This window comes from Bemisia tabaci, chromosome 10, assembly GCF_918797505.1.
Source record: "Bemisia tabaci chromosome 10, PGI_BMITA_v3".
NCBI lineage: Eukaryota > Metazoa > Arthropoda > Insecta > Hemiptera > Aleyrodidae > Bemisia > Bemisia tabaci.
The window spans coordinates 39516144-39531279 of NC_092802.1; the positions used below are offsets into that span (position 1 = coordinate 39516144).

Here is a 15136-nt window from a genome sequence, read left to right on the forward strand (position 1 = left end):
CGAGAGACTGTGAGGAACATCCTATAAAATGATAATAAAAAAGCAGCTTGAATTTCTTGGTATTCCCTGCATATTCATCTAAAATACCCCTGCATATTCATCTAAAATACTACAATTCATTGTTTTCCCCAAAAACAACATAACTGCATTTCAATGTTGCCAAATTTTCCCACATTAATTGTATTTTTACTTACCAAGAGAATCTTCGTTTTTTCTAACCGAAAATTTCCTTGATCTTTCTTCCGATCTCACACGAAGATAAAAAAAAATGTTGACAAAAAGTACTCGGGCATATCCTTCTTAGTAATTAAAAGTATCTGAGTTAACTTTGCAAGGAAGTTGCGATCCTTCGTACGGGAAACGACGAACTAAGGTGAAAAGTAGGTCTCATTTGAATCAATGTAAAATCTTCTCAACTTCTGGTGCATTTTTCTCAGAAACTTTATGCTACTGCGTTGGCTTTACGAGAACTCGAGTTAGGTATGAAAATCTGTTTGCACATAATGTAAGTTCTGTTTCACGTGCTGTATCCGTACGCTTTAATAGATCAATTGAGCTTTTGATACTTTTGATTCGTCAAAAGCGTCTTAAAATGAACCACCGTCCTTTTAAATCTCCACCCTGAGCGAGGACTGCACCTTGTCTTGTTGCAATTATAGCTGGCAATGTTAGACTGTCAACTTCTAAACGTTATTGGCCTCCCAAGTTACTCTAGAGAAATGGACGCATAAAATGGGAGCTAACCCAACTGCAATTCTTGTTGCCTAATTTCCTCTTGTGTCCTATTTTTTAAAAAAAAATTCTTTTTTTAAAAGTTTTTTATTTAAAAAATTAAACAAGAGAGAAAATTAGGCGACGTCTGATGTAGTCAGGGTCATTTCAGTTCTAGCCTTCCAAATAAAACTATCTTTCCTAGGAAGTTAGCTCGAAAATATAACAACTGTATATCCAAGAATGTTCAGATATGCGCACACATAAAGCAGCTGAAGACACTGAAGAGAGATTTTTGCTGAAGCAAATTCAAATAATTTTAAAAGTGCTTGTTCATTCCCAAAGCTAACAGTTTCAGACAGAATGGTGTATTGCCCAGATAAAATTACAACCGTGCCAGAATTTTCTCAATCCATATTTATTCGTGGCAAAGTGGATTGTTAGTCCAATCGTACGGTAAGGCAGGGAATCATTCCGTTTTAAATTTACCGCCTCTAGAATAGCGGTCGAATGTGCCAACATTGCAAAACAAAAGAACACTGTTGCTAATATACTACGTGACGAAACAATCTACATCTCTCTCGGGCAGATGAGCAATATTTTGGGGCAGAGAATAATGAAAAAATTTCATAATCAACATTCATTCAAAAAATTCAGTGGACCAGCTATTTTTCCACAGGCGACTACAGTAAACATTTTTAGACCGGTATTTGGGCATACATGACTCATCAATGTAAACATTTTCCGCCATCTTGGACTTGGATCGCGAATCGCGAATATTTTTTACTCAAAGTAAGGTTACTGCGGCAGAACTTCTTAGGAAAGGTGAAAATTCAAAGCTAAGTGAAAGTGCAAAATAAAGTTCTATTTTCGGTTACTAACTAAGCTAAACATCATAATGGTGAGTGCTTTCAGATTTTTCCTACTTTTACCCATAGCTATTGAAATGTGATCTGAGGTAGGAATCTAGTTCATGAGGTTAGTTCGATCACTGAGGAATTAAGGTCTTGAAATGATCTTTTTTAATTGGATGTTCGTCTTCTACAACTACAAAGCATGGATATCAACAGACCTTAAAAAAATTAACACCAGGCTGAGTTTTGACCAGATGTGATAACCAAAATAAGACATGGCGACTGTCTCAACTCTCGATGAGTGAATTCCAGCGATGACAATATCTTGTTCAACATCAGTTTTTATTCTTAACTGTTTATACCGTCCTCAAAGTATTGATATTAGACATGGAGTTTGGCTTCAAATAATTCCTGATACTATCTGAATAGATTGAGTGAAATCCTTGTATTCCCTCTTCCCAGTTTATATTGTCACCAGGTCTTAATTTTAGAAGTGTATAAAATTCTATCCCGAGAGTTTACTGAATGGTAACTCATTTTCACAAAAATTTTCAGCTATTGAAATAATAAGTGCTTTCGTGAATTTCTAGATAGAAAATCTTTGGAATAGGAATTTAAATCGTGAAACATCCTCTTAATATTAAGAAACAAATCAGTCAGAAATATTCTTTGATAAGAGTAAACTCTAGCACGACTAAACTCTGAAATGCAAGGGGTAAAACTCCAAAATTCTTGTATAAAATCCTCAAACAATATTCATTTTTGAAGCGAAAAACTTTTGCATAACTTTTCTCTGAAATTGGAGAAAATTAGTTGAAAGTCTGTGCTGTTCACTTTCAGGTAGTTCTAACCTTTTTCAAATAAATTTGAGTGCCTTTTACATCTGCCTTTGTACTTGGGAGCTACGCCAATTACACAAACAAATGAAAAAAGTGCACTCACTCAAGGGAGTCCACCTGTTCCTAGATTAATGACAAAGGCAAATGGTTGGATAATGGAACTCAGATGAGTACAGTCAAAATTGTTTTCTCACTCTCAGCGCAAGTAATCTTGAAGTAACAATTTCCTCAGCTGACCAATAGTGGTTCTCTGAAGGAATTTTACAAAGAATTTAACCTCAATTTTCATGAATTTTTCCAGACTGAACTTCAAATGGACTGTGCCTTAGATTTAATGCGGAGACTTCCCCCGCAGCAAGTGGAAAAAAACTTAAGTGATCTAATTGACCTAGTTCCTGACCTGTGCGAAGACTTGCTATCCTCAGTAGATCAGCCGCTGAAAATTGCAAGGGACAAAGAAGCCGGCAAGGATTATCTTCTCTGCGATTATAATAGAGATGGCGATTCTTACAGGTGCTGACTTGCGCCTTTTTTTCTATTATTTAGTCTTTTTACTGTATATCTGAGAATCTTGACACATTAATATTTCAGTGCAAGAAAGTTACACAATCATGTTCAGATAAATTAAATTATCAGAGGAATCCGTCCTCCTCTCTTATTATTTTTTCCTTCGGAAAAAATTGAAAGGATGGGTCGGGATGAGGAGCTACGGCACAAAAAGAATTCCGAAGAATCCATTTGTTGAAACTGGTGCTGCTTGGAGACAAAGTAAGGGAAAAAATGATGGACTTAGGTTGCTGTTCGTTTGTCCATTGCAACCACTAGCGTCCACCAATAGGATCCCTTTATTTTTTTTTTTTCCTCTGTGTTCATCATTTACAATAATCTGCCCCTTGATTTGCTTAAGGTGACCATGCAATTTTACTTCATGACAGACTATTGATAATAATACGATATAATACTCCAATAATATGAATCTTGTGATTTTAGGTCGCCATGGAGCAATACCTATGATCCACCCTTGGACGATGGATCCATGCCTTCTGAACGACTCCGTAAACTGGAGATAGATGCTAATTATGCATTCGATCAGTACCGTGAGATGTACTTTGAGGGTGGCGTTTCATCTGTTTACCTGTGGGACTTGGAGCACGGTTTTGCTGGTAAATTCTTTCAGCTTCTCTCTTATTTTAGTTCTAAATTACAGAATTTGTGTCAGTGCAGCTATGAATAAGGCAAAATTTTTGCAAGTATTGCTTAGTACAAAATTAGACTTCACTTTCCAATACAGGACGACTATTTCTGCCTAATTTTAAGAACAATGTATCAAAAGCCAAAGAGCAAAACCATGTATCTCCACTGTATTTTTTCAAAATTTTCGCTCCTATTTTGTGTTACCAAATAAACAAGACAACTTACTAGTTCGAAATTTTTTACAGAATATTCTGCCAACAAGAAGAAAAATCTAAAAAGTTTTCTAGAAATTACATAGACTGGTTTTCTGAAGGAAAAGTTAAGCATAACAGAACTGCCATTACTGTATGGCAGTATAGAAGTATGGCAGGAGGAGTCTGCGATGTCACAAACGGGAATACGTGGTTGTGCTCTTTTGCCACCGTTATGTGCCTTTAGTTTCCCCATGGAGATAGGTGCTTTAATAGATTAACTCAAAACTGTAGTTTCTAATTGCAAAATGCAGTCCAATGGCTCTAGACAAAGAGTGAATTAAAACACCAACAAAGTAACGTGAATTTGTTTCTTTTAAAGTCGTTGAGTTTTGGCAAACCTTTTCAAATATGCTCACCGGAGAGTAACGTTTCTTTAAACATTTTTATAAACTCATATCTTGTCAAAAATTTTAAAATACTGTATGCATTTCAGAGGTGTTGCACTTCTATCTTCAGTAATGTACACTGTTACACTGGTTACTACATCAAAGATGAAGGTGCGATCCCCTCTGAAATATGCACAGCTATTTTAAATTTTTAACAAGGTCTTTAAAAAATTGTACCAAATCTTTAATGATTTTGACTAGTGTTCCAGCTCCGTTATTTAATGATTTCATAATAGAATCTTAAATTGTATAGCATCAAGTTATTTTTTTCAAGATTGTTTGAATGATCGGTCTGTTTTTCTTTTGTTGCTATGAATTCCACATTGTTAAATAGCATTGTATGCATGCCATTTATTTACTTACTAAAGTACGCCCAGGAGATGAAGATGTAAGAAAAAAAATCTCAGCCCAAAGCCTTTTTCCAACGCTTTTAAATTTGTGTATATACCCTAAAAAGTCGTTGAAATCTATGATTCTTACAATCAGACCGCCTAGAAAAGTGCTCGAAAGCTCCTGATTTTTATTTTCGAAAGCTGTAGTGAATTCAGTCAAAATATTTTTGTTGTGTTCTTAAAAAGTTTGTGTAAGTCCTTTAACCATTTTACCAATTAGATTTCCATCTCAGAGGTTTTTAATTTTGGTTCTGAAAAAGCTGTCAGGAATGGCTCAGAAAAACATAGAAACCCTAAGGGATGTCAAATACTTTCTTTAAACATTGTTATCATTGTCTCATGCACAGAGGAACGCATCCTGTGCATGCTACTTCGGTATTAATAGAAACATTTCATTTTTTCATGGAAGAACCATCGTATTAATTTCTCTGAAAATTTTAGTGCCTTCACTTACAAATGTAAAGAAAAAGAACCGACGGTTTCAGGAAAATTAATGTGGAGATTCCTTTGTAAAAAAAGAAAATGACAGATAGAAATACTGACACATTGCAATCAAGATATGTATGTTTCTTTGTGCAGGAGGCAACTATACATGTGGGAACAGTTACAAGCGTTTATTTTCAAACCTTAAAATTCTTTCATTCCATGAAGAATAAGCCCACAAATTTTGCATTTTTCCAATTTTGAAACACTTTGCTAAACTTGCTTGTCTTAGCTTATTGCTAGACTTTGGACTCAAATTTTTGACTTAGTTCTTGTGCAAAGTGTGAGATTTTTCAGCAAAAATGGACACTTCTAACTGGGATCAACCCAACTACATCAGAATTGGCCTAGTTTACTCCCATATTTTTCATTTTTTAAACGGAAAACCAAGCAACTTTGAAACTCAAAATGTTGAGAGTGAGTTCTTCAAAATCTAAGATTTTCAGATTTGTCCCAGAATGTTCATGAAGACTATAATAGTCATTGTAAGGCAAAAGGTTAGACACTTCCTTTGAGGTCGCCTAAAAATCAGTTATCGAATGCTAAAGAGAAATTTAGGGGTTACTTTGCCCTGCTTGGTCAATATTTAAGGGCCACAATGTTTGTTTTTTTTTCTGGAATAATGAATGATGAGAACCAGATGTATTTTGGTACCCCAGAATCTGGCTTCTTCTAACTGATTACACATTTTCACAGCTTTCCATCACTCAATTGAATCCTGCCCAAGGAGTCGTAATAGATTTCAGTATCAATCAAGAAAGTTTGTCCAGGTCTCAGCGCTTTCATAGGTAGCTGACTGCAAATATTTAGGCGCCAATGGAGCTCTTGTTTGTGTCAGAAATTTGCGATTTCAGTATTGATTCCTAAGTAAAATTTCGTAAGAAACATGGTGGGCACCATCATGTTCTCACTGGTGTTCTGTAAAATCAACTCCAAAGCTCAAAAAAAGCTCTCAAAGTTCAGACCAGAATGGAGGCAATATCCAACGCTATCCTAAGAGTCCACCTCTACATTATGACAAGATCTCTATGCAAAGTTAGGGAGCAAATATATTAGCAGGGTTGCCGTGTTTTCAGTTTTGGAGTTCCTAAACAAGATAGCAGCCGTGTTCATGTATTTGCCTCCTATTTTTGCTCAGAGAGTTTGTCTTGATGTAGGGGTGGACTCTCAGGGTAGTGTGGGATATTCCTTCCCTTACCATCTCAACTGTGAGAGCTTCGGAGTTGATATGAGAGAAAAATCAGAGGCACCATCGTGTTTCTTGCAAAATTTTATTTTAGAAAATGTATTCTAATTGCAAATCCCTAGCGCGTGCAAGAGCTCCGTTCTGGCCACGATTTAATTTATTTAGGTGCCAATGAGAAATATTTAGGTGCATTTCGTGCTTGGCGCCTGTCAGATTCTAACACTGCTAAGAATGTTTTGTTTTGGTGAACAGGTGTGATATTGATAAAGAAAGCCGGAGATGGATCGAAGAAAATTAAAGGTTGCTGGGATTCTATTCATGTCGTCGAAGTGCAAGAAAAGTCAACTGGTAGAAGTGCACACTATAAGCTAACCTCAACTGCCATGCTCTGGCTCCAGACCAGCCGTCCAGGTTCGGGTACTATGAATTTGGGTGGGAGTCTAACCAGACAGGTAATTATTTCATTTTTATTCAAACCTTGATAAATATTCAAATTTCCAAGTTCTTTATGAAAATACCTTGTGTTTTCTGAAGGTCCAAAACTCCTGTCTTTTCAAGTCATAGACTACAAATAAGAATCCATCTATATATTCGGGAAAAATGCAGAAGCCAAATCTTTAGTCGTCGGTTTGCAAAAATGGATAGCGTTAAGCAGAAAGGCACCAAGTCACATCAGCTATCGTCAAATTTAACTGGGCACTTTGATTTTATACATGAAAACGGTTGCGCGGATTTTTTGCGTATCTCAGTGAATTTTCTACGTAATACTATGCAAAATTAAAATTTTAAAAAAAATCTGCACATCCGCTCTCTTGTAAAATATTAAATAGCTTAGTTACATTGGGCAATAGCTGAAGTGGCTTGGTTCCTTTCTGCAAAACGCGGTCCAAATATGAATTAAAGAGAGTTATTAATCCCTATCTTCACCATTTTAAATGCACTAAGTAATGCTGAAGTATACTTTTCTTAAGTTTTACCGGACGGATTTTTGAAAATTTTTGTTTGTTTAAGTAATTCCCTAGATAAGAGGATTCTTAAAAATGTTAAAATCAGAATTTCATCAATTTCTGAATAAAGTACAAAAAATTAGGCCCAGAAAAAAGTCAAAGCCTGGAAAATTTTGTGAAAAAAGGGGCTCTTAATGGAAAGCTAAGAACTCTTTGCACCCCTGGAAGTTCGTTGAAAACTTGAGAAAGCCTTTGGGTGTACAGAAGTTAGAATATTCTATTATACACTTTGATGCAACTATTCATTAAATTCAAAGAGGCGCTTCGACAATGCTCGTGCAATGATGTAATTTGTAATTTTTGAGTAAGATTATGAAAATGATAAAGTTTTCTTGAGAAAAGTTCTCCCTGAAAATGTATGATGTCATGAAAAAGGGAACCCAAAACTTTGCAAAAAGTGTACTTAAACAGGATTTCTACCACCAGGAAAAACTGAGGAAACAGGGAGAAATCAGGGAATTCTTCTCGGAGGGAGAATACAGGGAATTGGAAGTTAACTATAAAATTCAAAAGGAAAAGACTTTCACTCAAAAGGGTTCAGTGAAAAGAGTCACTCGGAAAAATAATTAAAAGCTGATAGCTGCTTGCAGCCTGATTATTGAAATTGATAGACAAAGTTATAGAAAAATAAGACAAAAGGGATATGGAGGGATCCTTTTGGTGGAAGGGGGTGGTTGCAATGGACGTAGGAGGGAGGGAATAGACTCACTAACGGTAACCCAACGAAAAATGATTTAGTTAGTCTTTTCTTTTACCCCCTTAGTCTACAGGAATCACCCATTTCAACCAATAGGATCGCTCTATACTCCTCATGTCCTCTTTGTCTATAGCTTTGTGTATCAATTTCAACAATCAGCCTGCGTTCCTTGTTTCAATTTTGAATCGCCACCCACAGTTGATAGCACGCATTGATTTCTTAGATAAATATGATTAACAATTTTTAATGGCAGTTGTTTAGAAGGCAAAGAATTATTCAATTGTATCCCATTAGATCTTTTCACATGAAGCAATCAAAATTTTTATGAAATGACTGTGAAGTGTGCTTTTGAAAAGTGTTTCCATTTTAACATTAGTAGGTTAGCCCAATATTTTATAGAATAGCATTATGTGATAGTGGAGATGGACAAGATTTTACAAGCCAAAGGCTGCTTTTTTAAGTCATTAGCGATCACAGTCTCGGCAGTGTGGTTAAGTTACACCTCTGTGGCGGATGCACTTTAGTAGAGTTATTTCCTGTGAACACTGCAGGGGAAAGTAAAGGAAAAGCGCAGGGATTTTGAAATTGAAAGAGAGTAGAACCCCTATTCAAATCACCTCCATTTTCTTCAGGTTTTGTTTCTCAAGCCTGCTTTAACCATGTAAATGGAATGAGAGCTGTCCATAAATTCCATCACCCAATTTTTTACAAGTTTTCGACCCCCCTCCTTCCCTCACCGAATACAACCGTCATCCACTGCCTGACCCCCCCCCCCCCTACCCTAAAAATTACGTTTTCCTTAGCGTACTCCTCCCCCCTTTAGGGGAAAACACAGAAAATCTATATAAAACAGTAGATATTGTCTGCGGTGTCAAGAACATGATTAATTTCTTTTATTGAGTATTAAAAATATCTTGTGCTATTTTTTAAAAAAAAGAGTTTATACCAAGATATATCACTAGTTGAAAAATTAAACATCGCAAACTTTATTGCTTTGAGAAAAATTAGAATTATTTATTGAAAAATCAAGAAAAAAAAAATTTCCCCCCTCAAATTTCAAGCAAGCGTTTTCAGCTTTTTTACCTTCAAGAAAGCTCATGTCATCCTTGGCTTTACTCCCTTTCCTTCCGCGTCATCCACCGCTAGACCCTCCCCACCCCTCACGTAATTTATGGTTGGCCCCCAAGAATAGCCTGAAATCTGAAAAATCGTTTGTTTCTCGCTGCAGATTGACCAGGACAACGCCGTATCGGAGAACAACCCGCACATAGCCAACATTGGGCGCTTGGTCGAAGACATGGAGAACAAGATTCGGAACACGCTCAACGAAATCTACTTCAGCAAGACGAAGGACATCGTGAATGGCCTTCGATCGGTGCAGACGCTGTCGGATCAGAGTGTCCAAGATGCCCTCCGCGACGACCTGGCCGCCGCCCTCCTCCGTCGCAACCTCATCAAGGACAACTGAAAGAGCCGCCTCCGTCGTTGATCTGTTTATCATGCATTTGTTAACTCATTGAAGCTCTATTACTCTAGGTAGTTTCAAGTTACGTTGTTTCTTCGAATCAGGGCTGTGCAAAATAGCTTCCGGGTCCTCGGATGTACTACACTTTGCAATAAGGGACTAATATATCCATGGTCCAAAGTGCGGAACCACGTATCTCCGTTTGCGATGTCACAGACTTCCTGTCATACTTAATTTTTTCCTCGGAAAACTAGTTAACGTGATGTCTTGAAAACTTCTTCGGTTTTTCTTCCCGGTAAGCATAATTGCACGTATTTCTACCAAACGCAACCATGTGCATTAAGACATTAGCCCTGAGACCCATAAGCATATGTGCATAACAGGGCTCACATCATAATGCACATAGTTCCGTTTGATAGGAATACGTTCCATTTCTTGAACGAATTTCAAGCTATCGAGCTGCCTAGTTTCTCTGTGGAAAAATATAATAGGCTTAGAAGAACACTGTATGAGCCTTCAGATGTTGCCATATTCCCTCAGACAAACCACAAATTTTCAGGGAAATTTGTAGATGTTTGCATCCGATGTTTCGTCAATTTTTATTTGTAATTTGATCTGAAGTATCTGAAAATTTCAAGGAAAAATAGCCATAGTCTTCCTCAAATTGAAATCTTTGCTAAGAGTAAGTTTGGCAATATTTGAATGCTCATACGGTGTTTTTCCTTAGCATGGCAGTTGGCAGTATAAGAAAACTATTGGTACTTGCGTTGTTTCTAAAATTAGCCAGAAATAGTGGTTCCACACTGCTAAATGTAGTTCAGATCTATTAGTGCCAAATGAGCATGCAACGCCTGCTCAATTTCTTTCCCACCAGAATTTTGCCAGAAAAACAATCAAATGGTTAAGTTTTTCTTCTCTCTTGTCCAGCAATTGAAAAGAATCTAAGTATTCAATGGACCATTAGATAAATTTAAAATTTAGGCATCGTAAAATATTTTTTCTCACTTAAGTGTTTCTCACACAACACAGCAGTGAACAGACTGAAAACTTCTGTATTTATCAAACAAGCGAGAGATTAGGGTTTTTTTTTTTATCTCTGTTAATTAGGACGTGCTGCTGATAATTTATTTATAAATTGATTTTGGAAATTCTCATTATATCCAATCAGTATTTTAAAATTTTTTTTGGTCCATCAATTAAATTTGTCCCTCAACATTTTTGTCCCATGTTTTTTTGTAATCAATAGTTCATCAATCATGGGATATAAAATAATGGGCCAAAGTAAAGTTAAGATTAAATACGTCAGCCAAATTAGGTATTGAGTGGAAAACACAGCGCAACACCTTCGCTGTTTTTTTTCAAAACTCATTTCAATTTTCCTTAAGTCTAATCTCATGAAACAGGAGGTATTCTCTGTTTCTGTCATAGGAGCAATCAGGCTCAAAACTGGCAGGAAAATACGCATGGGTGCTTTACTATTTTAATTTAGTCTGTTAAGCAACAAAGATATCGCACATAGGTTACTGCACAGTATTGTAAAAAGCAAGAAATTCAGTGTTGTCCAATTTAAAACTTTTTCTTCTCGGGTAAACCTCGTGTGAGCGCTAAGTACATTGTGATAATAAGCTGAAAATTGGAGAATTTGGGTTTCTGGCAGCCAGGAAACTCCTTCCAAATCGGGCACTGAATCAAGCCATGCACAGCCCTGCTTTGAGTCGAGATTTTTTATATTTTTGTTGTTGAGATCCAATGAGGTTTACTTGTTAATCATATCTGTATAGCTGTCTCCTCTAGCGCCGAAAGTTGTTGGAAAATTTATCTTCTTCGTTTTACTGATTTCATGGCAAAATATTTTCACTCTTTTGCTGCCAACTTAACTTAACTTTGGGCTGATTATCGAAAATTGATAGACAAAGCGATAGACAAATAAGACATAGGGAGTACAGAACGATCCTATTGGTTGAAACGGGTGGTTCCTATAGACTAAGAGACAAAATGATGGACTAACTATAGGGTCTCTCATGGGTTGCGGTCAAATATTCTGGTACTTACCTCCTTTGTCCATTGCAACCACCCCCTTCCACCAATAGGATCCTTCCATATCCCTTTTGTCTTCTTTTTCTGTATCTTTGTCTTTCAATGTCAATAATCGGCCTGCAGACACATTATTTGAACAAGATGGATTTAGAGCCTAACCATGTCTAACGTCGTCTGAATTTCTCTTGTGTTGCATTTTTTAACAGAAAAGTAAACTACTAATTGCCTTTAAACTCTCTGTGAATTTATCCCAGGTCATGAAGAATGTACTCTTAAAATTACGAACTTCAGTGATGTTTGGTTCTCTGCTCAAAAAATATATCATTAGAGGCAATTAGACAATGTCTTATGTAGTTTGATAGATTCTGGTTAAATTGTCCAACCATCCTCCTGGAGAAAATACCAAGTAACATTAATAGCACTTATCTGATACAATTTTGAAGATAGGTGCTTTTATATTTCTTCCAGTGTGAGTATACTTGTAACTTAGAGTTAATAGAACACTTTATTGGCAATGTTCCCCAGAGTCAGCCCATGCTCTATGTTTTTCGATAACTTTTCGTTTTACTATTGGATATATTCTCGAGACTGCATGAGAGAGGATGTCCAGACCTCATCTGGATGTTGCAAGAGTACTTTCAAAAATTGTCAAATGATTTTCATATTTTATTTTCACATATTTTATCATTCTTTCACAATATTTCGTAAGTAGTCTCCCATCCCAATCTTAAAAATTTGGCCCACAAAATGTGTTATAACCCTTTTTGCATCTTCTCCTGTGAGTAATGCCAATATTGTTAAGATATATTGCTTTTAATGGGCAGTTTTTTTTGTCAAGAACTTTCAACGCTATTAACAGAAGCTTTTTACCATCACTAAGACCACAATAGCTCATCCAAGGATAGCAAGGTAAATTTTCCAACGCCTGCCGCTCATTTTCAGAACTCTCTTCGCGGTCAGCGTCTAATCTGCTTTTAATCATGGAATAACAAATGAATTTCGGCGCGAACATATGTATTCAGACTGCACTTAAATTCTACTGCATTAGGTTTCTCTCTAACCCAAGTTTTGTTTATCCAATTTTAACTTGAGCGCAGCCTCTCTGCTGCGCTGTCAGTTAATTTCAAAAGGCAATTAACCCAAACTCAAGCTGCAAGCTGATCATTGAAATTGATGGACCAAGGAAACAGAGACGAAATAAAAGCAATCCTGTTGGTTGAAACGGGAAGTTTTTTCCGGACTAAGAGATGAAATGATGAACTAGCTATAGGGCTCCTTGTGGATTGAAGCATTAAAAATTTCGAAACGTTCTTCTGCTGGATCATAATTGGCTAACAGAACTGTTTGATGATAATTTTGATGATAATGATGTAAAAGTTCTAGTTTCGATTGATTCTTCCATGTTTCAAGTTGATGTTATCTCTTCCTTTAAACTTTGCTGTTTAACAATGAAGTGAAGTTTTAAAGTATTTCATCCTAATTTTGTACTCGGCTATGACCTTGAGGCCACTATGCTTGGGGCAATGCCGTCGTAATTCTGCGCGTCTGCAGGAACTTGCAGGCTTTTCTAAAAGGAGATTCTTCAGAGTCAAACTGGAATTCATTTCAAAATCAGACAAACTCCAGTGAATGCAAAATATTTTTACACTCAAAATAGATCAAGGTCCTTCCGGGAAAACATCCTGAGCCTGAAAAAGGCTCAACTAACTGCCAGGGACATTGAATGTTGCTCCAAGTTAAACATTGGCTGTATTGAGCTACATTTTCCCTTTGTATTCTTTTTCTATCGTTTTGTCCATCAATTTCAGTAATCAGCTTGCTTGTGAGGTTTCTCAGTCATCAAATGATTGATTTCTCTCTACTAATCTGAAGCACACTCTTGTCTAGTAATTTTTTGTAAATATTATCAAGTAAGTCGCAGTTTTTAGGATGCTGTGTAATATAGTTCTAGAACCCTTCATCTTAAGGAGCTCCCCCAAGATTTACATGTTTCTGGAACTACTTGAATTTTGGAATCGGAAGTCTGCTGGCTGATTCTTGAAATTGACAGACAAAGCTATAGACAAAGAAATAGTGGAGTGATCCTATTTGTTTAAATGGGTGGCTCCTGTAGACTGACCATAGGGTCTTTCTTGGGTTACTGATAAATTGACTCACCTCCTTTGACAATTGCAAACGACCCGTTTTCATTTTCTCTTTGTTATCTTTTTTATCACTTTGTCTGTCAGTTTCTATAATCAGCCTGCAGGCCAGGTATCTTGACTGAATGTACTTGTTAAAATATATTTTTTTTCCTTTTTTGCTCGATGATCGCTTCAATTGAAAAAGAACCTTTGGCCAAAGTTGTATGATTTGGCCTTAATCATTTTATTTCCTCGAATTGCGTCAATTGAGGATAGATCTATGCTGCCTCCGTCTCTGTTTATTTCAGTTTCTCATGTCTTCTCTAATTGTTATATTTTTTTTATTCATATATATTCACTTTTACATCAAACGACATCTTTGTTCTGATTTTTTACCGCAGTGATAGCATTAAGATCCGAACAGGAAGTACATGATCAAAACGAGAACAAACACTTGAGGGGCTGTCCATAAACTACAGAAAGCCTTGTCTTATATAAGAAGAGTCATGAGTCATTTTTATCAAATTTTTTTTCAAGGTCACTAAAAATCAAATTTTACATATCTTCAGCTGTAATTCAAGCACAAGTTTTTTTTAAAATCTGACCGCTTTTTCCTCAACTATGCAACGTTTTGTGATACATAGAGTAATGAAATCTGACTGCCTGATAACACCATTCTCTTGTGTATCCAAAACTTTAAATATACTTTTTTTTTAATCCAAACAACGTTTTTGACCTTGAGGTACCCTTTTCTGAGGATGGACTTTCAAAAACTTTCTTCTTATTTTTTTCTCAGCCTTTTTCTCTAACTATAGACGAGAAGGTTTTTCTCGTTACTTTTCAAGAGGAAAAAAAGCAGTCTGGAGGGACCTTTGGCGGAATTATTTTTAAATTTTTTTCAAAAACTCAAGACAATTTCAATTTTTGAATTCTCCAACATCTTCCTGTTTAAAATTTGGAACTTTCGATCAATTTAACAGCAGTAAAAGCTATTAGGTAGTAAATTATTGCATTTATTAAGAAACTCAAGCTTCCACTTCCCGTTTAAAGCCAGAAGAAAGTCTAAGGAATCAAACCTAAAAAAAAAGTTTTTGAAAATCTATTCTGTAGAAAGTGAAGAAAGTGTACCTTTGCATCAGCGAATTTTACACTGTGAAGGTAGTAACTCATGACCCCTCCTAGGGCAAGACACCTGCTCGAACAGAAAAAAAATGAAATTTGAAAATGAATTTTTCCTGGAAAGTGTGCAAAATAAGTATTTTGCACATTGCATTATATAGGTCTATTCGTGATTAGTATTCATTGAATTAACTTTTCGTGAAGACATTTGATACTTCCAGAGGTACGGATACGATACGGAATGGCTTAAACAAAAGTTTATCATCAGTGTTGTGCACCTTTGGGAGACAATTACCTATCTCAAAGTCCGGTAACCGCCCACCTTTCTGATAGTTCGCAATTTTTGTTACAGCAACCCTCGAAATGACTTAAAGCTAAATTATTTTCAT

The 15136-nt window shown here is 36.3% G+C and overlaps 1 protein-coding gene across 1 annotated transcript; it reads left to right on the forward strand.

Annotated features, from left to right (window-relative positions):
• The first annotated feature begins 1454 nt into the window (after positions 1–1454).
• Positions 1455–13999, forward strand: cpb (F-actin-capping protein subunit beta). The gene is made up of 5 exons (XM_019049952.2): positions 1455–1612; positions 2706–2917; positions 3395–3567; positions 6552–6751; positions 9232–13999. The coding sequence occupies exons 1-5, from the start codon at positions 1610–1612 to the stop codon at positions 9469–9471; spliced, it is 828 nt and encodes a 275-aa protein (XP_018905497.1). The 5' UTR covers positions 1455–1609; the 3' UTR covers positions 9472–13999.
• The last annotated feature ends 1137 nt before the right edge of the window (positions 14000–15136 follow it).

Coding starts and splice junctions, on each gene's coding strand:
- cpb (XM_019049952.2), top strand. Junction 2,918..3,394: donor AGAGATGGCGATTCTTACAG/GTGCTGACTTGC, acceptor TTGTGATTTTAG/GTCGCCATGGAGCAATACCT. Junction 6,752..9,231: donor GTGGGAGTCTAACCAGACAG/GTAATTATTTCA, acceptor TTCTCGCTGCAG/ATTGACCAGGACAACGCCGT.